The 24,074-nt window shown below is 45.4% G+C and overlaps 1 protein-coding gene across 1 annotated transcript in view; it reads right to left on the bottom strand.

The window, feature by feature from the left end:
* Positions 1-24,074, bottom strand: part of BRMS1L (BRMS1 like transcriptional repressor) — an 87,831-nt gene that overhangs the window by 30,469 nt on the left and 33,288 nt on the right. Inside the window, exons 3-6 of the mRNA XM_082275618.1 lie at positions 22,519-22,646; positions 11,036-11,115; positions 9,615-9,711; positions 1,208-1,294 (exon numbers count right to left, since the gene is read on the bottom strand). Of these exons, the coding sequence (XP_082131744.1) occupies positions 1,208-1,294; positions 9,615-9,711; positions 11,036-11,115; positions 22,519-22,646 (392 nt within the window). The remainder of the gene's footprint in view (positions 1-1,207; positions 1,295-9,614; positions 9,712-11,035; positions 11,116-22,518; positions 22,647-24,074) is intronic.

Here is a 24,074-nt window from a genome sequence, read left to right as displayed (position 1 = left end):
ACTTTTTCGATATCTCCAAATTAAAAATTTCTATACCCCATTTATAACAAATGGTACCATTCTGAATCAGCTCTCTCAATTTGAGCGTATCTGTATCAACAACCCACACTCCAGAGGTCTAATTTCTAGCCTATATTCTCAATTTAACAATCCAGACGTAGATACACCAAACTATGTCAAGAAATGGGAAACAGACCTTGGCCGTAAACTTAACCAATCAGAATGACCTTGGCCGTACACTTAACCAATCAGAATGGTCTGAAATCTGGTCTGTAACAAAGTCTTCTTCAAATATTATCGCAATTGAATCATCATACAAGGTTCTTTCACGATGGTACCAGCTAGAATCGCCAAGTTCACATCAAACTATCCAGCCATTTGTTTTAGAGGTTGTACGGAAATAGGTACACATGTTCATATTATATATGGTGGAATTGCTCAATTGCTACAGTTTTTGGAAAGAAATATTCTCTCTAGCATCTAAAATGTTTGAAATAGATATTACTCCAGATCCGGTGATTGCCATTTTAAATTTAAAACCTGCATGCCCGACACGCATGCCTGACACGAAAACAATTCAAATTATTCCTTCAGCTTCTTAATGCCACTAAACAATAGCCAAAGCTTGGAAGACTACAACTTTGAATCTTGTAGAAGTCAAACATAGGATGAATAATGCATTATTACATGCAAAAATGGAAGCCATGGATTGCGATAAATTTAGTACTTTTATAAGCATTTGGGACCCTTGGATTAAACATAGCCCATCACCGGGTTTTGAGGAACAGGTTCTGAATGCTTGGTAGTCAAGACTTATATTTTATTTACTTTGTATTAACTTTTGTGGTACAAGTTCTATTCTCGATGCCCTCTCCTTTACCCACACCCTGCTGACTTCTTCCCTTTTCCCCTTTTTTTTTTTCCCCCCACAGCCATGTTTTGAATACCTTCTCAAAATCTTAATATCTCAGAATATCATATTAATAATTCTACCTTTTTCTTTTGTTCCTTCCTTTTGTGAAAACTTCACTATACAGTATAACATTTATAATACTTCTGTAACAATAACAGTATTTCTACTTCTGTTTTTGTTTTGTAACTTGCTTTATGGCTGTTTTATAAAACTCAATAAAAGTATTGAACGAGAAAAATTAGAATAACACCTTTGTAAAGAAAAAGGAAAACCATTCAACAGACAAAAGGATATCAGAAACAACAACAGGCTTCTTCTTCTTATCGGGGCTGAAGGGGTCTTTACGTTTCCTCCGCGACTGTAGTTCATCGTTCCACAGCTCTGAAAAGTCAAGGAATACAATGTGATGTGTTATGTTTTAGTTTATTGTAGGAGCGTTTCCACTGTATAGTAAAAAAAAATGTAATAACATTCTATTTTAGTAAAAATATGCCTATTTGTAAGACATTTTTCCTATGGCAGAACCAATCAGGCAAAGCCCAAATCCAGACAAAACATTTTTATTCGTTTTGGTTAAAGATTTGCTTCTTTTTGTCCAACTGATGCCTGTAAAAAAAAATTAGGGGTATGGATATCATAAACGCAGGAAGGAACAAATGGAAATATAAAAACTACACCCTGTTCCAAATTATTATGCAAATTCTATTTAAGTGGCACAAAGATTACATTTTGTTTTTCAGTTTAACACAAGGATGGCATTGTGTCTCAGGGCTCTTTTGATCACTGAAAACAATCTCCAACACCTGTGATAATTACAGTAGATTGCCAGGTGATCCCAATTTAAGGAAAAACTACTAAAGGAGAGTGTTCCACATTATTAAAGCGGTAGTATCCCGCTTTTTGACACTTTTACCTACAGGTAAGCCTATAATAAGGCTTACCTGTAGGTACAAATAAGATCTCCTAAACCGGCATGGTTTAGGAGATATTTACAGTGCATGCAGCCTCTCTCGCGAGCGGCGCATGCGCTCTGAAGGTCCGGGGGGACCTTCAATTAATTTGCCGGGAGCTTGCCGGAAAATCACTCCAGCGCGCATGTGCGGGAGTGACTTCATCGCGGCTCCGGCCAATCATCGCGCCGGAGCCGTCTCTTCCGGCCAATCACCGCGCCGGAGCCGCCGATCCCGGAAGAGACGGCGAGGGATCATGGCAGCGCCCGCAGCGATGTCCGGGGGTCCATGTCGGGGCTTCGTTCTAAGGTAAGTTACACATAATGGGCTAGCATGCGATGCATACTAGCCCATTATGCCTTTGTCTTGCAGGTTTTTTTTTTTTTTTTTTTTTCCCCCCAAGGATTTACAACCGCTTTAAGCAGAGCACGATTTTTATGCAATATGGGGAAGAAAAAGGATCTCTGCTGCCGAAAAGAGTGAAATAGTTCAATGCCTTGAACGAGGTATGAAAACATTAGATATTTCACGAAAACGAAAGCGTGATCATCATACTATTAAGAGATTTGTGGCTGATTCAGAGCACAGACGGGTTTGTGCAGAGAAAGGCACATTGAGAAAGATGTCTGCCAGATCCACACATCGGATCAAGAGAGCAGCTGTTAAAATACCATAACATAGCAGCAAACAAATATTTGAAGCTGCTGGTGCCTCTGGAGTCCCACGGACATCAAGGTGTAGAATCCGCCAGAGTCTTGCAACTGTGCATAAACCTTCTATTCGGCCACCACTAACCAATGCTCACAAGCAGAAAATGGCTGCATTGGGCAGAATATTACATAAAGACTAATTTTCAAACAGTCCTGTTCACTGATGAGTTCCGTGCAACCCTGGATGGAGTAGTGGATGGTTGGTGGACGGCCACCCTGTTCCAACAAGGCTGCGACGTCAGCAAGGCCGTGGTGGAGTCATGTTTTGGGCTGAAACCATGGGAAGAGAGCTGGTTGGCCCCTTTAGGGTCCCTGAAGGTGTAAAGATGACCCCGGCAAAGTATGTGGACTTTCTTCCCTGGTACAAAAGGAAGAACTATGCTTTCCGTAAGAAAAACATATTCATGCATGACAATGCACCATCTCATGCTGCAAAGAATACCTCTGCATCAATGGCTGCTATGGGGATAAAAAGGAAAAAAATCATGGTGTGGCCTCCATCCCTCCCCTGACCTCAATCCTATTGAGAACCTTTGGAGCATCCTCAAGCAAAAGATCTATGAGGATGGGAGGCAGTTTACAGCAAAACAGCAGCTCTGGGAGGTTAATCTGACATCTTGCAAACAAATTCAAGCAGAAACTGTCCAAAAACTCACAAGTTCAATGGATGCAAGACTTGTGAAGCTGCTAAAAAATAAGGGGTCCTATGTTAAAATGTTGTTATAGGTTTGATTGAAAAAGCTTTTGATTTCAGTAAAATATGCTGCAAACACAACAAATTACCATTTTCAGTTCTTTACAACCTATAAAGTGTTTTGAAAATTACCGTGCGTAATAATTTGGAACAGTGCATTGTAAGTTTTTTTATGTTTAAAAAAAATACTGTTATCATTAGGAGGTTTTTGTTCAATAAAATTTGAATTGTACTCTTAATAGTTCATAACATGTGAATTATGCTGACTGTTATTTACATGAGTTATTTAGGCAAATGAGAAAAATATAAATTTGCATAATAATTTGGAACAGGGTGTAGTTTTAAAACATTCTCTACTCTACTAACAATGTTCTGTGTTTTGTCTGTGTCTCTGTTTAAAAAAAGGAATTTACCATCACTTTCTGCTCTGATAGGAAGGGTTTCGAATGCCTATTTGGACCTATGGTTCATCAGTTTTTATTGATGATATGGATTTAACCTACTGGGTTTGATGCCACTTGTAGGTTTCGTGTTACTCTCAATTGCAAGAATTCTCAGAAAAACTATGTTAGAATCTGCTTGAACTCTATAACATGATCTTAAACCAAATTACACATCCTCAGAGCTATTCATTAGTGTTATAAACTCATGGTCACTGAAGAAACCAGCAGATTAAAGTGGAACTTCTGGTCTTCCCCCTCCACATTTGGATTTTTTTTTTGGGGGGGGGGGGGTGGCAGGTACCTGGTTTTGACCTACTTTAATTCTTTATGCACATCTTCTCCTGGTGTTTTCCCCTGTGGTCAGCTCTTTGCCAGCACAGGCTCCACGATGCTTCAGAGTTGAACTTTGGAGGATTGGGAAGTCATATGGGATTTCCCATCAAAATTCTAAAATTCTTGGCTCCCTACGGGACCGCCCCATACAATTTAAGACTGTTCATAAGGCGTATCGCACTCCTTACCGGTTACACAAAATGAGGCCTTCCCTCTCCACTGAGTCCTGGCTCTGTGACCATACCTTGGGGGATTATACCCATATATTTTAGTCTTGCACTAAAATTTGTGTATACTGGGCACAAGTGCACTCTGTGGCACACTCAATAGTAGGAGTTTTCATAGTTCCAGCCCCGGATTATGTCTTCTGGGTCTGGTAGAGGACCTGGTATCTAGGGCAGCGGAAAAGACCCAGATCAGTCTTTTATTCTATGCTAGAAAAAGCCATCACCTTATGTTGGAAGAAATGGGCTCTGCCGTCCCTCTCCCTTTGGAAAAAAGCAAATTAATAATGTCTTGCCCCTCTATAAAAACACGTATTTACATAGAGGTTGCCTGAGAAAAATAGGACAAAGTATGGGGAAATTGATGGGCAGAGCCTTCCCCAGCAATAACTGTTTAAGGTGTAAAACTGATACCCACGAACAGGATGGAAATTCGGTCCTTGAGACAGCAGATCCTCCCTGAGAGAAAGCTTCCAAGGAACGTCGGCGACCAGCCGAACCAGATCAGCGTACCAAGCCCGGCGAGGCCAATCCGGAGCCACTAAGATGACGGTTATCCCTTCAGCCTCGATCCTGGCAGAAGCTTGAGAGGAGGGAAGGCATAAAGCAGACGATACTGACCCCATGAGGCCACCAAGAATCTGTGGCGTCCGCAAGAGGATTTCGTTACCGAGCCACAAACCTCTGCACCTTTCTGTTGAGCCAAAACGCCCCACCGGAGACAACTTATGAAACACCTCCGGATGAAGAGACCACTCCCCTTGGTCCAATGCCTGCTGACTGAGGTAATCTGCCTGCCAATTTTCCACCCTGGGAATGTGTATGGCGGAAAGGGCTGGAACGAATCATACTGCTCACCTTCAAATGCCAGCTACCTACAGAGCCGCCAGGACACTTTTTGTGCCCCCCTGTTGAGTGACATAAGCGACGGCTGTTGCATTGTCCGTTTGAATGCGCACTGGGCCTCCCTAAAGACGATCCATCCTGATCACTCGAAGTTCCAAGACATAGATCGGTAGTCTCGACTCTTCCAGTGTCCAGATCCCCTGAGCAGACTGTTTGCCGAAGACGCCTCCCCAGCTGGACAGGCTGGCTTCCATGGTAACCACTGTCGAAATGCAAGGGGAGGAAGGATTTGCCAAGAGGAAGAGCCGGAGAAGGAAGCCACCATATCAGGGACTCCTTCGTTCCCCGACTGATTGTCCAGAGACTGCGGAGTCTTGTCCCATTTGGCCAGAACCTCCCTTTGCAGGGACCTCGTATGGAACTGTGCAAATGGAACCACCTCGAAGGTAGACACCATCAGAAACAGCACTCGCATGCAAGTCCAGAGGGATGACAATCTGCTGGACAGCAAGAAATGAATTACCCACTCGCAATTTCTGGAGTTTGTCAAAGTCAAACCCAGATAGTCCAGTTTTGTGGACGGAACCAGAGCAGACTACTGAAAATTCATAATTCAGCCAAACTCCCGCAGAGTTTGTACGGTGATCTGCAGGTTTTCCACCAGAGCAGTAGGAGACTGCTCGCAGAAGGAGGTTGTCCAAGTAGCCTAGTACCGCAATCCCCCGCTGGCGTAACAAAGCTAGCACCAGTGCTAACACTTTTGTGAAGACCCGAGGAGCAGAGGCGAGACCGAAGGGTATAACCACAAACTGATAATGCCCCTGTCCCACGGCAAAGTGGAGAAAGCGCTGGTGACTGTCACATATTGGAATGTGAAGGTAAGGATCCTTGATGTGAATAGAGGCAAGAAAATCCCCGATGCAGGGATGCCACCACCGTGCGAATGGACTCCATTCCGAACCTCTGCACCCGCACAAAGCAGTTCAGCACCTTGAGGTCCACGATTGGACGCACCTTGCCTTCCTTCCTGGGAACTGTAAACAGGTTTGAGTAAAAACCCTGAAAACGTTCCGAAGTCCGAACCGCGACAATCTCCCCTTGAAGTAACAGGCCTTGTACCACCCCAAACAGACCCTGTATGCAATCCGGGGGGGGGGGGGGGGGGGACAGGCACAAGTTGGAAGGAAAGAACCTTGCCAGGGGACAAGAGCGAAACTTGATCTTGTAGCCGGACCGAATGACTTTGTGAACCCACTCGTCCTCTACCAGGGAAGTCCATGGGTCTGGAAACCAGTGAAGGAGCCCACCCCAGATACGGGAGAGGGCGCACCTTCATTCAAGGAGCCTTGTCCACAGGTCTGGAGAAGCCCGCTCTCGGCTTGCCAGACCAGGTTAATTTGATCCTCCAGAGAAGGCCCTGAAAGGCTTCGAGCCCTTGTCAGTCGACCCTGAGAGACGAAAAAAAAAAAAACTTCCTGAGAGCCCACATATACGACAAGGTTCCTTGCTCTTAGTAGCCTGCAAAAGAAAGGTACTCTTGTACTCTGTGAGACCGTTAATGATGTCATCTAGCTCTAAACAGGCAATCTTCCCTGAAAGGGTAGATCAGTCAAGGCTATTTTTTAAGTCTGGTCCGCTGACCAGCATTTAAGCCAAAAGACACGCCGCAGGACCACTGCTGAAATGGAGAGCCGCATCCAAAGGGGCATCACAGAAAAACTGCAGCCCCTGGACCAGCCCCTCTGCCAGCTCAGCAAAGGTAGGGGGGAGCAGTTTTCCCTCTAGGTCACAGGTTAAAAGCTTAGCCCACTCAGTCAGAGTTTGCGACATCAGGGCAATGGTGAATACCCGCCTCAGTGCTGAACCACCCAGAACGTACATATTGCTGGCCACAGCCTCCACCTCTTGTCAGCCAGATCTTTAAAGGCCAGGGACTCCTCAACCAGAATCATGGTTGCCTTGTTTAATCTGGAAACCAGAGGGTCCACCACCGGTGGAACAGTCCACTTCTTAATAAAGGGACTCCTCTTAGGAGTATCGCCTAGCAAACCTCTTAGGGACCACAAGGGGACGCTTTGGTTGTCCCCACTCTTTAGTGACAATTTTGTCAAAATAGATGGGGAAAGGAAACCCCTTTACCGCTCTGAATGGCTTGTGAGTACCAAAGGAAACTTGCGCATCTGTCGCAGATGCGTCCTCCCATCTGCAAGGTCTCACGCAGTGCTTCCACCAGCGCCTTTTCGTGCGCAGTTGCAGATGTGGAGCAATCATCCTCACTATCAGAGGATTCTGGGTGCGTGGTCGAAGACTCAGCAGAGTGACCCACGTCCAAATCAGATTCAGGATCTGATGAGACAGATGAGGCAGGGGGGCGCTTTTTGCTGGCCCGTCGCCCGAAAACCACCTCCACCCGAGACACAAATGACTCCAAGACTGCCGTCAGTTAATCGATAGATGGTTGGGACCCAGAGAGGGGTTTAGGTGGGAAGATGTGCTCCAAAGACTCCATGAGTCACCAAGGTGAAAAACACTGCAAGGGATAACTCCCACCGCGCTGGCAGCACCAACCACCGTCAGGCACTAAGCGATCCTCAGCAGAGAGGAAGAGGATCCCACCAGACTCACCACCCAGCAGAAACAGGCACCTGCAGCCACCAGGATAATTTGCACTCATGTGCGGCTATCAGGAAGTGAAAGGATCCACGAGTCAGCAACAGGGGGATGAGGAGGGGCTCCGACCGCCAAAATCGCCACCCACAGGGCACCACTCTAATAGCCACTGCTATTTTCAATGGCAAGCCACTGCTATTTTCAATGGCAAGCCACTGCAAAATGGCTGCCGGACTACACAAACATGGCCACCATGCATAGAAACACAGGCTACAACAAAATGGTGGCCCACGCAGCACCACAAGGCTCCCAGGAACGCAGGAGGGATTCCGAGGCCTCAAGGGCAGACCCAGGCAGGATATGGAGCCCTGGCAGGAACCCCCACCAGGTACAACCACCCTCCCCACACAGCAAATCACCCAGTCACCGTTGGCATACCCCCCAGCCCCCATTGCCAGCAAAGTGCCCTGCCCCGACCCCAGGAGGTGGACCAGACCACCCAAACAGCCCCAGCATAAGTGGAGGGGGAAGGGGGGTGGAGGTGGGATAGGGGAATGATGAAAAAAGGGGGGTACCTGGCAGGAAAGAGGGGAACCCGGGGATCTGACTGTCCGAAGGAGGGGCCCACATCCACCCCAAAACCCTCCAGGGGGAGAGGGGTGGGCAGCTACCCACCATACCAGAAAACAGATAGGCACCACTCCAGACAGATCCCCTCTCCATCGAAATGAGGCGAGCTGTCGGCCAGGAGGAACACTGCGACTCGGGCCGAAACCTGGTCATAAGCGGCCTCGCGAGGTGTTTAACTCGCAGGCCAGCCCCTGTCCAGTGGGGTTATATCACGGCCAACCTATCGCAGAGGTAAGGTCTGTGCGCACTCTTTGGCCAGACTGGAGTGACCACTGGATCTAAATTATCCAGCCCGTCGCCCAGTCCGGCAGTTGATTGTAGATCTCACAGGAAAAATCCAGAAGAAAACATTTCTATCATAAAAAATATATATGTTGCCAAGACCAGAGATCCCAGCAAGGAACTAGGTCCTTACTAAAAAAAAAAAACCCTCCTTTTCCTGTTAAGGCACATTATATGCGATCGCTTAGTGCCTCCAGGGCCTTCCACCATCAGGCGTTAGTGACACAGGTTTGCAAGGTGGCCACCTGGTCGTCGGTGCACACTTTTGCAAAGTTTTATAAAGTGGATGTGCATCTGTGTATGCTTTCTTTGGCCGCAAGGTTTTGCAGGCTGCTGTTTGAGAGGACCTGATCCTCTTTGAGGGTGTATTATTCTTTTTTCAGGTGGGCTCCAGTTGTTTGGTTGCGCTCCTGTTGCCTGGTTGGCTACGGTTTAGCCTTGGGGAATTTTTTCCTGTTCCCACCCCTCATATTTTACACTGCTTTGAGACGTCCCAATGGTTATGACCATCAGGAGCTGTGTCGGTCAATGAACGAAACAGAAATGGGATTTTTGACTTAATGTAAAATCCATTTCTCTGATGATCATTGATGGACACAGCACGCACCCCCCTGTGGAGGAGTTGTAATTCTTCTGACACTGCTTGTAACAACTGAGCACCTATAGCAGAGAGGGAGTATGCCCCTGGGACTGCCCATCGGCATAGCCAGATTCTTTTTCTGCCTAGTGTCCTAGGGGTTGTATAACCCTATGTTTATGAAGATCAGGAGCTGTGTCTGTCAATGAACGAAAGCAAAAGTTTTGTTTTTTTTCCCCATTCAGGAAAATTTATACGTATAATCTATCTTTACAGCCAGCAAAAAAAATCCATAACCACAAGTATATGATGGGGAATGGAATCTGTCTCCTATACAGGTACATATTAGAAAAATGGACATGATCTGTAGTTACATATTGGTTTCACATTTTTTAAGCTTACCTGATGTAATATCAATACTGTGACGGTCCTCCTCCAGTCTGCGGATCTTTTCTTCTAGTTCACTTTGAACAGTATCATACAGTAAAAGCTTCTCACTCTGCAAAGCAACAGAAGATAGTTTTGCAGACATAAAATTTGTATAAAAAAAGTTTGAAAGTGGAATTTCAGTTTACACCCAATTTGCCTTAAAGCTGTCTGCTCCTCTCTAAAAACTTATGCAAAACTTAACTTGTGTAAGAAAGATGCATATACTTCGCTATTTTCAAGCCTCTCTGGTCTGGTCATGTGAACTAGCTCCCCCGTGTCAGCCAACGTAGCTACAGGGTAGAGGAGGAAGTGCTGACAACAGGTAGTCCACTGAAGCCTATGGGTGACGTCACTGCTTCATGCTTTACTAGCAGTTGTCAGAGCACTCTCTCCTCACAGCCTGGATGACACAGGGGAGATCACTTGACCAGACTAGAGCGGCTGTGGGGGGGGGACACCACACACACTACTCATCACACATGTATGCCACTTTTTCCTACCCTGCAGCTTTGGACACCAGTAATTAGCCACAGAACACCTTGTGTGGTCAGATGCCTGGCTGTCCTCGGCAAGCCCCCTGTAGTTCCCAGCACTACATGGGGTTTTATTTCAGCACAGACTTCCTCTGTCAATCACGGCTTAAATACCAGGTAACGATAATGGTATGTTGCTGGAAAGCTATGCAACACCCGTCTGTAGAGCCCTGTGCATCTTTATTGTAACATTTTTATTTCTCCTTGCACATGTCTTACTGCATGCCCTCTGCTTGTGTGATGCAACAGCATTTATTCGTCTCCCACATTACTCGCCAGTAGGCATTTGAATGGGCTGCTGAATGCACCAAAAAAAGTCATGCAGCCTATGCGGCAGCGCACATTATGTTGTGCTGTGCTGCAATGCATGTGCGTTGAGAAGGTGTGTTGGAGTGCCATTCAGAATGAAAGGCATGATATTGCACAACGCCATGTTACCACAGTGTGACACAATGTAAAGGGCATTTAGACAGAAAACATGCCGTGTGAATTCTGTTAAACACAAGTTGATGCACGCTATACGCAGTTGGCAAGAGCCTATTTGCCATTTCCTTAATGCACACTGCACTGTGTTTAGACATGTTGTAGTGCATTGAGCTGTGTTTAAATGTAGTATGTCCCATTTTCTCCCAGAACTGGGTCCATTGAAAGCAATGTATTTTACATTGTGCTTGTATTGGGCCTGCATTGAGTAGCATTGGCATGTGAATGAACTCTAACATTCATGCTCAAACAAATCCTGGATGTACTTACTATACAAGACTGGACTCCATTGTATTGAATTTCTTTAGGTATATAAAGTGTGTGTAGAACAACATGTGCATATTAATATCAATTTGCTTAAGCATACAAAAAAGATACCTCACAGTGTTGGCGGGCGGCTTGGATTTCACAGTCATGTTTGTTCTTTACAGACTCTAGGCACAACTCACGGTATATCCCTAAAACAGAAATCGAAAAGAAAGAGAAAACTTGATAAAACTGCATTTTTGGTAAATATACATAAAGAGGATGCAAGAGTACATATGACCCCTTTATGAAAATACAAAGGGGTGGATTTACTAAAGGCAAATAGACTGAATTTTGCAAAAGCAGTTGCACTCATTTTCCCCTAGAGCTTAGTGAATGTGGTAAAGCTCTGCTGATTTCCATCATTAATCAAGTCCAAGCAAAAATGCAGCTTTTTTTTTTTATAATTTTCCTTGTAGCCGATTTGGGTATTATTTACAAAGTGAAGCTTTAAAACATACTAAGCTCTGGGGAAAATAAGCGCAATTGCACTTGCAAAGTGAACGGCCTATTTTCCTTTAGTAAATCTACCAAAAGTGGCAAACTTATTTTTTGTTAGGCAAATACAGGTAGGTTACACCCTGTGAGGTCTTTTACTATTGGTCTGAGCATTAGAACTATAAAAATATGTTCACCTCCTTTAGGAGAATCACTACATCTTTCCTTTTTTTTTTTTTTTTTTTTTGCGCTTTTCATTTTGGCTGGGTACGCTGCTCCCACCATGGGGGGGGGGGGGGGTAAGCACCCTACATCCTATGAGATTGTGGGGGGGGCAAACCCCTTTTCCGTCCAGGGAGTTGCGTCATACAGCAGACTATATCATCCCACTTAAATGAGTCTTGTTAACACCCTTTCAATTTTTATTCTATCACTCTTTATTTCGAACTGATTATATGGTTAAAATATACCACACTTATAGAACCTCTTTTTAAACCCATACACCTACTCAAAATAGGCTTACTTTCTGTAACCTTTTTCATATACCACTCTCTTTTTATCTATTCGAGATTTAAGGTCATTTGTTTGAGCAGACTTATTCCTTATGATTTTCATTGCGATTTAATAAGATTTAGTATTTTCCCTTAAAATATGCTACATCACATACTGTTACTGCTTTTTAAATACCAATGTCTTACTGATGTCAGAATATGTTTGAAATCTTATCACACCTGTTAACACAGACGTTACTGTGAATTTGCTGTATGCCAGTTTCTTTTCATGTTAATCCTCAATAAAGATATTTTGGAAAAAAAAAAAAAATATGTTCACATACATAGCCTGCATTTTCTGTGAAATGCATTTATTACTCATAACTTGGGAAACAATGTAATATTAGCATGCTTTCGGATTACAATTCAAGCAAAGATCAGCATGGTGTACACAAACCAGAGCAGTAATGATCTGTGGATATATTTTAAAATAGTGGCAGAGTGTTGCATCTAATGGAGTTTGTCTTTCTGCACAAAATGATTTGAGTCCATGCAACTTTTAACTACTTCCAGCAAAAGGGTTACATAGTTTGTGAACAGGGCTTCTAGAAACCAGTAAGAATGAATGAGAGATTTATCTGTAATCATTTGTATACATGGCTTTTTTGGCTGTCAAGCTGTGCTAACCTTTTTAAGCAGCTTCATGTGCCCACATATACCATAGCTTACCCACCGCTTGACAAATTTGCTTTGAATCTAGGAGCCAGCTAAAAAAAAAAAAAATTAGGAGCCACTTTGTTTAATTAACAAAGCTTTATTTTCAACGACAAACCCCTTCCTCTTATGTAGCCCTGATGTGTATATCAGCAGTGAGCTGATCATCATGAAGAGTCTCTCTTTAACCATGCTTCTATAAATGTATAAACACATGTGTATACATTTCAGAGAAAAAAAAAAACTAAAAAAATCAGGGCCTGGGTATAGTTACTCCGACACCGAATGTAATTAAAGACTGCCATGTAAATGTGTTCAATACAAATTAGGAAGATTTTACAGGGCAATCTGGCCCAATCTGCGCACAGGCATGGCAATGCAACCCACATGAAGTAGGAATAAATATCCATATCAAGCTTAAAAAAGGTCATCCATGAGCATCGGAGTCATCTTACACAGATGGGAGCAACACTGTCAGTATTAGGAGATGCAAAAGCTCAAAACCTGAGAATACACAATAGCTCAGGAGCCAGTCTGACTGCATGGGAATATGGTCAATATCAGATGTAGAAGGGTGCGGAGGGGGAATGGCTTTGCATTTTGGAGGCAGCAATGCCTCTTTCTCAAGCCTAATGACAGGCTTGAGACAATGGGTATCCCAGTTCAAGTATCTTGGTATTGTAATACGCAACAACCCATCTTATTACCTGGCTGACAATTTATACCCTGTGCTGCAGAAGCAAATACTTAAATCCCAGATATAGAAAACACTCCCTTTAACCACAGTTGGATGGGTAAATGTCCTTAAGATGACATTTCTTCCAAAATTCCTTTATATTTTTAGGAAAAACCCCAATCCCTATTCCTGGTGCATTTTTCCAAAAGCTAGATGGGCTCATTTCATCCTTCATCTGGGCTGGGGCAGCCCCTAGGATAGCTAAACATGAAATACAGCCCCCTCTATTCTCTGGCAGACTAGCAATGCCCTGCTTTCAGAAATACTATTGGACGGCGGTGCTGGTCACGGTCCACTGGCGGGTTGTCCAAGCCAAGTCTAACCCAGCTGTTAACTTAGAAGCTGCCATTGTGGGATCATATTCTGCCCTAACAAGGGATGAAGGCTATCCCACAAGCGGCGGCTTCACGCGGGTATAAGAAGAAGCAACGGCAGCTATTGGAGCGGAAAAACTGAATTTTTGTAAAATCTTACCTGTAAAATTCCTTTCTCTGAGTCCTCCGACAGTCGCCGCCTCCTCTAAGTCATCACAATTGGGTATTGTCCACCTGTCCGTAGGACCAGCTAGGCATATAGACTTAGTCAAAAGACAAAAGGCATTAGCATATACACACCCACGGGGGCTGTCCCATCTGGCCAATACCCCCCCTGCATCACCACTCTCAACTCAGTTTGGTAGCATAGCAGTAGGTAATAAGAACCCCACAAAAGAGGGGCGGGGGCGGCGACTGTCGGAGGACTCAGAGAAAGGAATTTTACAGGTAAGATTTTACAAAAATTCTGTTTTCTCTTACGTCCTCCGGCAGTCGCCGCCTCCTCTAAGTCATCACAATTGGGATGTCCCAAAGCAGTATAGACATGAGGGGTGGGAGACGCAACCGTAGAAAAGGCAACGCAGTACCCACATCAGAGAAAGGAATCTTACAATCACTGTAAGAACCAACTGGGCAACAGAGAAAAAAAACATGCTCAACAGGAGCAACAGCCCAGGAAAGCAAATGCCAACAGCCAGGGACCCAGAGAAAAAAACTCAAGGGTCCATCATGACACAGCCGCACTGAGAACTTTGCGGCCAAAAGAAGCATCAGCTGATGCCAGAATGTCTACTTTGTAGAACTTGGAAAACGTGTGCACCGACGACCAAGTCGCCGCCCTGCACACCTGGGCCACCGAGGCCCGATGCCAATAGGTCCAGGAAGTACTCAAAGACCTGGTAGAGTGCGCCCTAACAGGGAAGGGCAGAACCCGTTCCTTCAAGGCGTAAGCCTGTTCAATGGTCTGTCTGATCCATTTGGCAATAGTCGCTGCGGACGCAGCCATGCCCTTCCGAGGTCCCTCAGGAAGGACAAAGAGGGAATCCGTCTTCCGAAAGGACTCCGTAGACGACAGGTAAACCCTGATCGCCCTGACAACATCCAAGGAATGCAAGGCAATCTCCTTTGGATGTATTGGCTTCGAACAAAGCGAAGGCAGGACAATGTCCTCATTAAGGTGATAATCCGAGATCACCTTGAGAAGGAAGGATGGGGGTGGTCGCAAAACCACCTTATCCCTGTGAATTATCAAGTAAGGGGAGCGGCAAGACAACGCCGCCAGCTCCGACACTCTGCGAGCCGAAGTGATCGCCACAAGAAAAGCAACTTTCTTCGACAGCAGAGGCAACGATATCTCCCTGATATATTCAAAGGGAGCCCGCTGCAACGCGGACAGGACCAAGTTCAGGTCCCATGGAGGTAAAGGCTCCTTTCTGGGAGGAGCCAAATGTCGCACACCTTGAATGAATGTGCGCACCAAGGAATGAGACGCCACAGGGCGTTGGAAAAGGACCGCCAGTGCTGACACCTGGCCCTTTATTGTGGCCAGCGCCAGGCGCTGATCCACACCAGACTGGAGGAAAGCCAAGATTCGACACCGAGTAAGAACGAGGGGAAAACCCCCTGGACTCACACCAGTTGAAGTAGGCCTTCCAGGTACGGTAATAGATCTTACCAGAGGAAGATTTCCTAGCCTTGATCAAGGTAGGGATAACCTCAGAGGATAGACCCTTGTCCTTCAAGACCTGGGTCTCAACAGCCAGGCCGTTAAAGCCGGCGACTGTAAAGCAGGATGGAAGATCGGACCTTGAGACAGGAGATCTTCCCGCAGAGGCAGGCGCCACGAAGGTGCCACTGCCAGGCGAACAACGTCGGCGTACCAGGACCGGCGAGGCCAGTCCGGTGCCACCAGAATCACCATGTGCGGTTCCGAGGCCAATCTGCGAAGGAACCGGGATAGCAACAATCGGAGGAAAGGCGCACAGCAGACGATACTGATGCCAAGGGGCCACCAACGCATCCGAAGCGTCCGCCAACGGATCGCGCGATCATGCCACGAAGCTTTCCACCTTTCGGTTTAGCCGGGATGCGAACAGATCCACATCTGGGGATCCCCAATTCGCACACAGCATCTGAAAGACCTCCGGGTGAAGGGACCATTCCCCCTGGTCCAGGGTCTGGCGGCTCAGATAGTCGGCCTGCCAATTTTTCACACCCGGAATGTATCGCTCTTAGTTCCAAGTACATTTATCGGGAGGGAGGATTCCTCCTCCGACCAAGTGCCCTGGGCAGATAGGTTGCCCAGGACTCCACCCCAGCCCGACAGGCTGGCGTCCGTGGTAACCACTGTCCACACCACAGGGCGGAAGGACTTGCCTTCCGCCACCGCCGAGGACTGGATCCACCACAGAAGAGCCAATCTGGTCTGGCGACTCAAGGAGACATCCAGATCCAAGGACTGAGGAAGTCTGTCCCACCTGGCCAGGATCTCCGTCTGGAGAGCCCGCGCGTGGAACTGGGCAAAGGGAATCGCCTCGAAGGCCGACACCATCAACCCCAGGCCCCGCATGCAGGTCCTGAGTGATGAGGACGGATTGTCCCTGAGGGACCTGAGTTCGTCCCGCAAAGTCCGGAGCTTGCCCTCCGGCAAGAATACCTTTGCCTGAGCAGAGTCCAGAACCATTCCCAGATAGGGAAGGCGAATCGACGGAGACAACACTGATTTCTGAACGTTGATGGTCCATCCGAACTCCTGGAGCGTCTGTACCGTGATGGACAGATCGCGCACAAGGTCCTGGCTGGCTCTCAATCTCAGAAGCAGATCGTCCAGGTACCCCAGGACCGCAATGCCCTGGGCCCGTAGCAGGCCCAGGACCGGTGCCAACACCTTGGTAAACACCCTTGGTGCCGAAGCGAGACCGAAAGGTAACGCCACAAACTGGTAGTGGTCCTCTGCAATAGCTAACCGAAGGTACCGCTGTGTTCTCGCAGCCCGTTCAGACATCAGCATTTCCATATTTGCCACTACTGCAGCCAGATCAGGTCGCAGCGGGGCCACAGGAGAGCTGGGGCCCCCCACCAAAGCAGGAGGAAACTTGCTTTCCTGAGAATCCATGGCTCAATACAGTAAAAAATTACAGTGCAAAAAATTAGCGTACTGTCCCCTTAAATAGCGCTGCGGAGTGCGCAGCCCACCGCTACTGTCACAGCAATGAAGACCCCCAAAGGAGAAAGAAAAAAACTGAGCCAGAAGCAGTATGCAGAAGAAGACAGAGGGATACACTGCAGAGCCTGCAGATCATTGCTACCTGTGCCTGTGCTGTCGCAGAGAAAAAGGAAATGCTGTTGGGAGGGGCTGGCTATAAGCCAGACCTCAGGGAAAATGGCTGCCCCATAGGGAAGCATAGGAGGCTTCACTAAAATGGCCGCCGACATGCGGCGGAACCGATCGTTCTCCCGCCCCTAAAATGGCGGCGGATGGCGCCAAAAACGAGCGGTATACTCGCCCCAGAGGGGCCACACAGTGTGCATAGCAAAAAACATGGCGGACCGCGCAAATTTTCGTCCGCAGCGGTCGCCGCACCAGACACACGGCTGTACCCCCAAACATGCACCTAAGGTGACACAGGGACAGTGACCCCCAGCAAACAGACATATCTGTACAAAAACGAACCCCGCAGGGATCGCACAGGGAGTCACACAGGCACAGACATGGGGACACACAGCAACACAGACTGCCACCCCAGACAGAGGCCCCACACAGAAAAGTACTTACCTGTACAATGGCGTGGGGGAGCCTCTATGCACGGATAAACCTCTGTCCTCATCTGACAGGGAGTGCCGTGAGCCAGGGACATGACGCTGCAGCACCGCAGACGAGTCCTGTGAGGTAGCCACCTCACGGCTGCATCCCTGCATCGAATAGGGATGGGTCGTTCTTAGTGCCAGGGCGAACCATAGCTGAACGCTCGATGGCGGGCTGGGGGTCCATCTGACCCTCAGTGCCCTGGAGAACCAGGGCGGCCAGTCCGAATCCCAGCACCGCATGATCCATCTTCATCCGAAGAATAAACTAACACTAAAGCTGACAAAATAAACAGCTAGTAAAGTGAGAGAAAAAAAACTGACATTTTCAAAGAAAATCAAATAAAAGATCAGGAAGGCTGAGACAGAAGCCCCAGCAGAAGGAAAGCCTAACTAGTCCTGATGCTAGGCAGATTAAAACTGAGTTGGGAGTGGTGATGCAGGGGGGATATTGGCCAGATGGGACAGCCCCCGTGGGTGTGTATATGCTAATGCCTTTTGTCTTTTGACTAAGTCTATATGCCTAGCTGGTCCTACGGACAGGTGGACAATATCCAATTGTGATGACTTAGAGGAGGCGGCGACTGTCGGAGGACGTAAGAGAAATACTGTTTTGCCCCACACTACGCTATGGGGTAACCCTAAACCAGGGCTTGACAAATTTGCTATGAATCTAGGAGCCAGCTAAAAAAGTTAGGAGCCAGTTTTTTTTGGGTAGCGTGGGTTGTCAGGGCAAGTAATTTGCGCCCCCTAACTCTAATGCCCCATACACACGTGCAGATTATCTGCAGACTTTTGTCTGCAGACTTACCAAAACAATATAATATGAGGTCAAACCTAAACACTTTCAATTTGTATGCAATCCGGCAGGCCCTTGCACTACATAGAAAAGGTAAGTCTGCAGACAAAAGTCTGCAGATAATCTGCACGTGTGTATGGGGCATAACTTACAGCAGAGCGGTCAGTCAATAACTCCAATGTAACGCATTACATCAAGGTTATGGGCTGGCCAGAAAGAATCACATTAAAAACCTGTTATAGGGGAAACTCCTTTTATGCGAATGCATCATGACTGCGGCATATAAAATACCCTAATCTTCTGCCTATTGTAGATTAAGGGTGGCTGTTGGTGGGTGGCAAAAACATGTCTTTACAGCGCATGCTTACCACCCAACTGCACATCTAAATAAAGCCTTTGTGACATTTAACTAAAACACAGAAAAGGATGAAAGAAGTATCCCAGCGCTGCTGATCTTCTGTTGCCTCTTTGCAGCTACTTCCTGCCTGTGTGTCCCCCTGTGGTGATTGTTGATAATACACAGGGCTTTATCAGGACATAAAAAGATCATTTTAAAGCATGCCAGCCTCATCTCCCCTCCACCTCACAGCACACCTTAAACAACTTTGCACTATGAGAACAGCGGCTCAGTGTGTCACAGCATGGACACAGAACACACACAGGCAGCCCCCGTGCTCTATCCTCCACCAGAACTCTCCCCCCCTCCCTCACAGTAGTGACAGTCTGCCTGCAGGGTCAGGTAAAGGCCACCCAGGCTACCGGGTCCCCCTCCTCCTCCTCCTCACTCTTCTCCAAGGTCTGAAATACTGTGCGTTCTGGGGGAGGAAGGCCAGCCTGATAAGGACGCTACGGGGCAGCATAGGAGAGCTCAGAGAGCAGCCATTCAGGAACGGACCTTACTCTGGCAGAAGAGAGGAGGCCGGCCCCTCCCCTCTCAGGTTACTCACAGCCGGACTTCAGATTACTGCACGGCTCCAGGGAAAACACGGAGGGGGAGAGCGAAGCATCAGCTGCCTGACACTCTGAGCTGATCAGTCAGAGAGTGGGCTGGCGGCAAATCAGGAGCCAGGACGCGGTTTCTGGTCGCCATGGCGACCTGGCAACCGGGGTTTGTCGAACACTGCCCTAAACTACCACATTTTAGATCCATTCCTGATCCCAGTGTGTGAGCCAGATAGGGAATTGTGAAAAGCCGGATCTCTGCTCCCCTTCCCACTTTGCAGGCAACATTTCAGCTCCCCCCATGGATGCCTTTTTCATACATGCAGTTGAAGCATGCAGCGCAGGCGCAGTTCCCCGGGCCAGTCATCATAACGCCTCATGTGGTGGAGAGGTTCCTTACCACTCGTAATGCAGACAAAATATTATCCTCAATATATCTCCACATCACATGTGGAGAAACGGATAGGGACCCTCTCCTATTCCACTCTTGGAAGAAAAATATTCTTATCCTTTCAAGAGAGGAATGGGACTTACAGCAGTATATACTCTTCCAGAGATAGATTTATTCAGCATAAATTCTTACATAGAGCATATTACACTCCTCAGCGTCTATCACGGATACATCCTACACCCCCAGAGACATGTCCTAAAATGTAAGCAGGTGGTGACATTTCCATGTTATCTGGGATTGTCCGGTCATCCAGGAATTTTGGAAGGTGGTTGTGATGGACATTAATGCGGTCACAGATCTCCGTGACATTGGATCCCAAAATGCTCCTCTTGGGCATCAATGACTCAGTGGCAAATTCTACACATACAACGCTATTATTTTATTTGTGTTTTTATGCTGGGGAGGTTGTTCTACAAAGCTGGAAGCTAGCTGCTCCCCCTATGGTTGCCCAATGGCACCTGTTAATTGACTCTGTACTTACTCTATATAAACTAACCTACATGGATCCTAAATGTCCCCTGAAGTTTGGCAAAGTTTGGAAAGCATGGATTACGTCTAGATCAATCTACCTTTAATCTCATGTCATTGGAGGGGGACCTAGAGATCTGTTCTAGTTAGTGTCTCCTGCCTCCTAGCATTGGAGATGGGTACACTCCTATAGAAGTTGCAACAAGACGTGGATCCCAAATTGATGATCATTGAACTAGGATAGTTAATTTTTTTTTTTTTTTAAATGGGCCCTCCCCAGCCCCCAATATGTACCCTTCCCCCTTATTATCTGTCCCTCCCCCTTTTTTTTCTCCTCTCTCTCTCTCTCTCCTTGCTTTAAACCTTAATCTTTTTATATAACCCTAGGAAATACCCAACAAGTCTCCTTTGGTAGGACTACCCTGACCAATAAAAAAAAAAAATAAATAATATGTCTAAAGACTCTGTTTTCATGTCATGTTCCTTCTCCCTGTTCTACCTCAAAAAGATACACGTGATTGTAGGTTTATATATTGGCTTCATGTAGAATATACCTTTTTGTTTTGTGAATGGATTTTATACCTGCTTTTTCACACACAAAAAAAAAAAAGTGGTGTTGCCGCCTTGAAATACGTAGCCTTTGGCGATTTGTCTCCTAGAGAAAAGCCAAAGTTCATAAGTATATTATAAAAGCCATTTTTTTTAGATTCACTCCAGTCATACCAGAAAAGTTTGGTGATTCAATTCATCACCAACCTAATCTGGTATGGTTGGAATGACACTAATAAAGATGGCTTTTATAATATACTTTCTGGCTTTTCTCTAGGAGTCAACTCATCAATTAAAGTCACACTAAACCTGTTCAGCTACCCTGCTGGGGAGTGGTTATTGTGTGTCAATGGCAATGCATCACCACTGGGTATATGACAATTTTACCAGGGATTCCAGCAAACAGGTATAGAAATGTCCTTCCAAGAACTTTGTCCACACCGTTTCCTATGCAGAATTGAAGGGCTGTTGTGATAGACACCATACACAAATACTTTGTCAAAACACCACAGCACAGGAATAGAATGATAAAAATGACTGCTCTTGCACTGGAGGGTGTGGAGCCACACCAAAAAATGAAGATCAGCTAGAGGGCTAATCTAAGTCTTCTCCATAAATCCCTATGAAGGGAAAGTATGAAGGTGGAAACCCTTATGCATTTTCTTGCTGTTTGCAGATTGGTAGATGTAATCCTAATTGAATCTTTTAGAACATAAGAAAAATTACCCTAAATTAAACATGATCTAGAATTTAAACACATTTACAAAATAATAATCTCCAAGATTAAAAGCGTAACTCCACTTTTGTTCTCTTTATTTGCCATTTTTTCCCCCCACAAAAGTGGGGTAAAGTTATCCTTTAAGCCCAATACAGATGAAACGCGTCAAAGGGGTGTGGATACAGACAGGGACGATCTGTGTACACGTCCTCAACTATGAGGATTGACATCATAAGGTGTGGCTTTTCTTGAATAGACTGGATACAAAATATTGGAGCCTATGGAAGGACCATTGCATTCTTTAAATGCTCAGTAAGTGATTCAAAATTATGCTTTTTTAAAAAGGACCTGCCATACAAGTAGATCAAAGTAACACCAGAATTACTGCACTGCTTATTGGTTCTTGGGTCAGTTTCTCTGAATTTAAAAAAGTTGTTTAAAAGGAAAGGGTTTTTACCTTAAAATGTATTCCCTACATCAAGGTAATGCAATATCCCAGTAGTGGTTTTACCCCCCATATATATCTACCCCAGTCTTATCTCAATCCAACACTGTGCACATCTGCAACAGCGCTGGTCTCTATTCATCTCACAGGACACAGAGGCAGCAGAGGGAGTCATTGCCTCCTGCTGCTGTCAATCAAATCATGTGCAGGGGGCAGGACTGAACCATGCAGTGTGTGTCTATGAACACACAGCAGGGCTCAGGAGCAAACCCGCATGAGTGCCCCCATAACACACAGTTGGCTATGGGGATACACACAGAAGAGAACAAAGGGAGACCCCTAGAAGAGGAGGTTTGGGGCTGCTCTGTGCAATACCATTGTAAAGAGCAGGTAAGTATACAAAATGATTACTATTAATTTAGCAAAAAAAAAATTAAAAATTAAAACAGCCTTTGCAACGCGTTAAAGCTACAGGATTAGCATAAACCAGGAAGAGAACATTTTCAGGAGACCTGTCCAACAATGGCTTGCATATTTCAGTCAGCATATGTTTTATGGAAAGGACACTGCTATTGCAATGCTGTGGATCTGGCATCTTTACAAGTATGGTACAAGCTGGCATTTGCCCTGAAGACCAGATAAAGGAATGCCATTTTCACATCCAACATACAAAGAAGGTTATCTACCTGCCACCTTTGTCCGGATCTGCATGTTCTCCTGCAAAGCTGCAAGTGGTTCTAGGTATTCTGGAGCTTTACCAGCAATTACTTCTTGTAATTTGGCATCTACTTGACTCAACCGTTCTTTATAAAGTCTATAAATGCAAGAAAACAAAAGTGGTTAACAATATTGCTAAGCAAATGTATTCTGTACTTTACTCCTAATTATTCATTTCCAGAAATAAAATGAACAAAGGCAACAAAAAGAGCAGACAACTGGCAATTAGTAAGTGAAGGTAAAGCATTTATTGCAGTGAAAGTATGCTTTCTATGGCGATGAACACATCTGAATGTAAACCTTCAATTTGCAGAACAAATAAATGTTGTACTGTGTTAACTATAAAATGTATCCTTTCAGGCCTATTACAGATAAAAGCCAGAGTACAAATGTATCCATGTATGTTGAACAAGGTCACCGTTTGTAACCATTTAAGGCTGCAATTGGTTTCCTGCAAGTATCATTCTTTGTGCATACAGCTGAGGTCAGATCTCAATAGATCAGGACTCCCTGATCAGAGCAAGTGATCTAAATACTCTCTACCTCTCTGCACCCCATCCGTGCTTTCCTTCTCCTGTGCTAAAAATGTTAGTTTTCTATATCATAATTATCACAAGGCCAAAAAGTGCATCAGGTATCTAAGCCTGGTCTTTGTGTGCTGCGCTACATTTAAATAGCTTTGTAGTTATCTGCATTTGAGCAGAACAGCTAACAAACAACAGATGGATGGCGGACTAGACAATTTTGAGGAAGCCACCAAGATAAAACAATCTTGAATAGTTCAATAAGGATTACGAATAAGTAACATGCCATCAACCACTTCAAGTCTGTATACTTTCACCCGCTTCCAGTCCAGGCCATTCTACATGCCCTCAGCGCTGTCACAATTTGAATGACAATTACTCAGTTATGCAACACAGCACCCAAAATTAAATATTTTTTTTCCGCTCTTAGACTAAGCTTTTTTTTTTTTTTTTTTTTTTTTTTTAAGTGGTATTTAAAAATCACGAATATTTTTTGCTATGCAAATTAGAAAATACCAGAAATGTTGAAAGAAAAACAAACAACATGTTTCTTAGAGCCGGTGTACTGCCGATTATTTCAACTTGCCGAATAATTCAACCCCAGACGTCACTTCCGCCGCGAGTACGAGCGGCTAGGAGATTTCCAATGGAACTTGCAATACAATGCCTGGCCGCGGGAGTCGATGCCCGTGCACAGCGGCGAAAACTGTGCACGAGAGTTGAATTTCTCGGCAAGAACTTTAAACTCAACTGCGCATGCGCCCGACAATTGGAGCCGCTGTACAGTATATAGTTGGAGTTTTCGGCAAGCTGTTTTCCCAGACTTTTGGAGCTTATATATATATATATATATAAATATATATATATATATATATATAAAGATTTTTCGGCAAGCTGTTTTCCCAGACTTTTGGAGCTTATATATAAATATATAAAGGATTTACAAAAAAAAAATCTGCAGCATGGTTAACACTACTATATATATATATATATATATATAT

The sequence above is a fragment of the Pelophylax lessonae genome (assembly GCF_965119305.1).
Source record: "Pelophylax lessonae genome assembly, chromosome: 13".
Taxonomy (NCBI): domain Eukaryota; kingdom Metazoa; phylum Chordata; class Amphibia; order Anura; family Ranidae; genus Pelophylax; species Pelophylax lessonae.
This window is presented reverse-complemented; position numbering and strand designations above follow the sequence as displayed.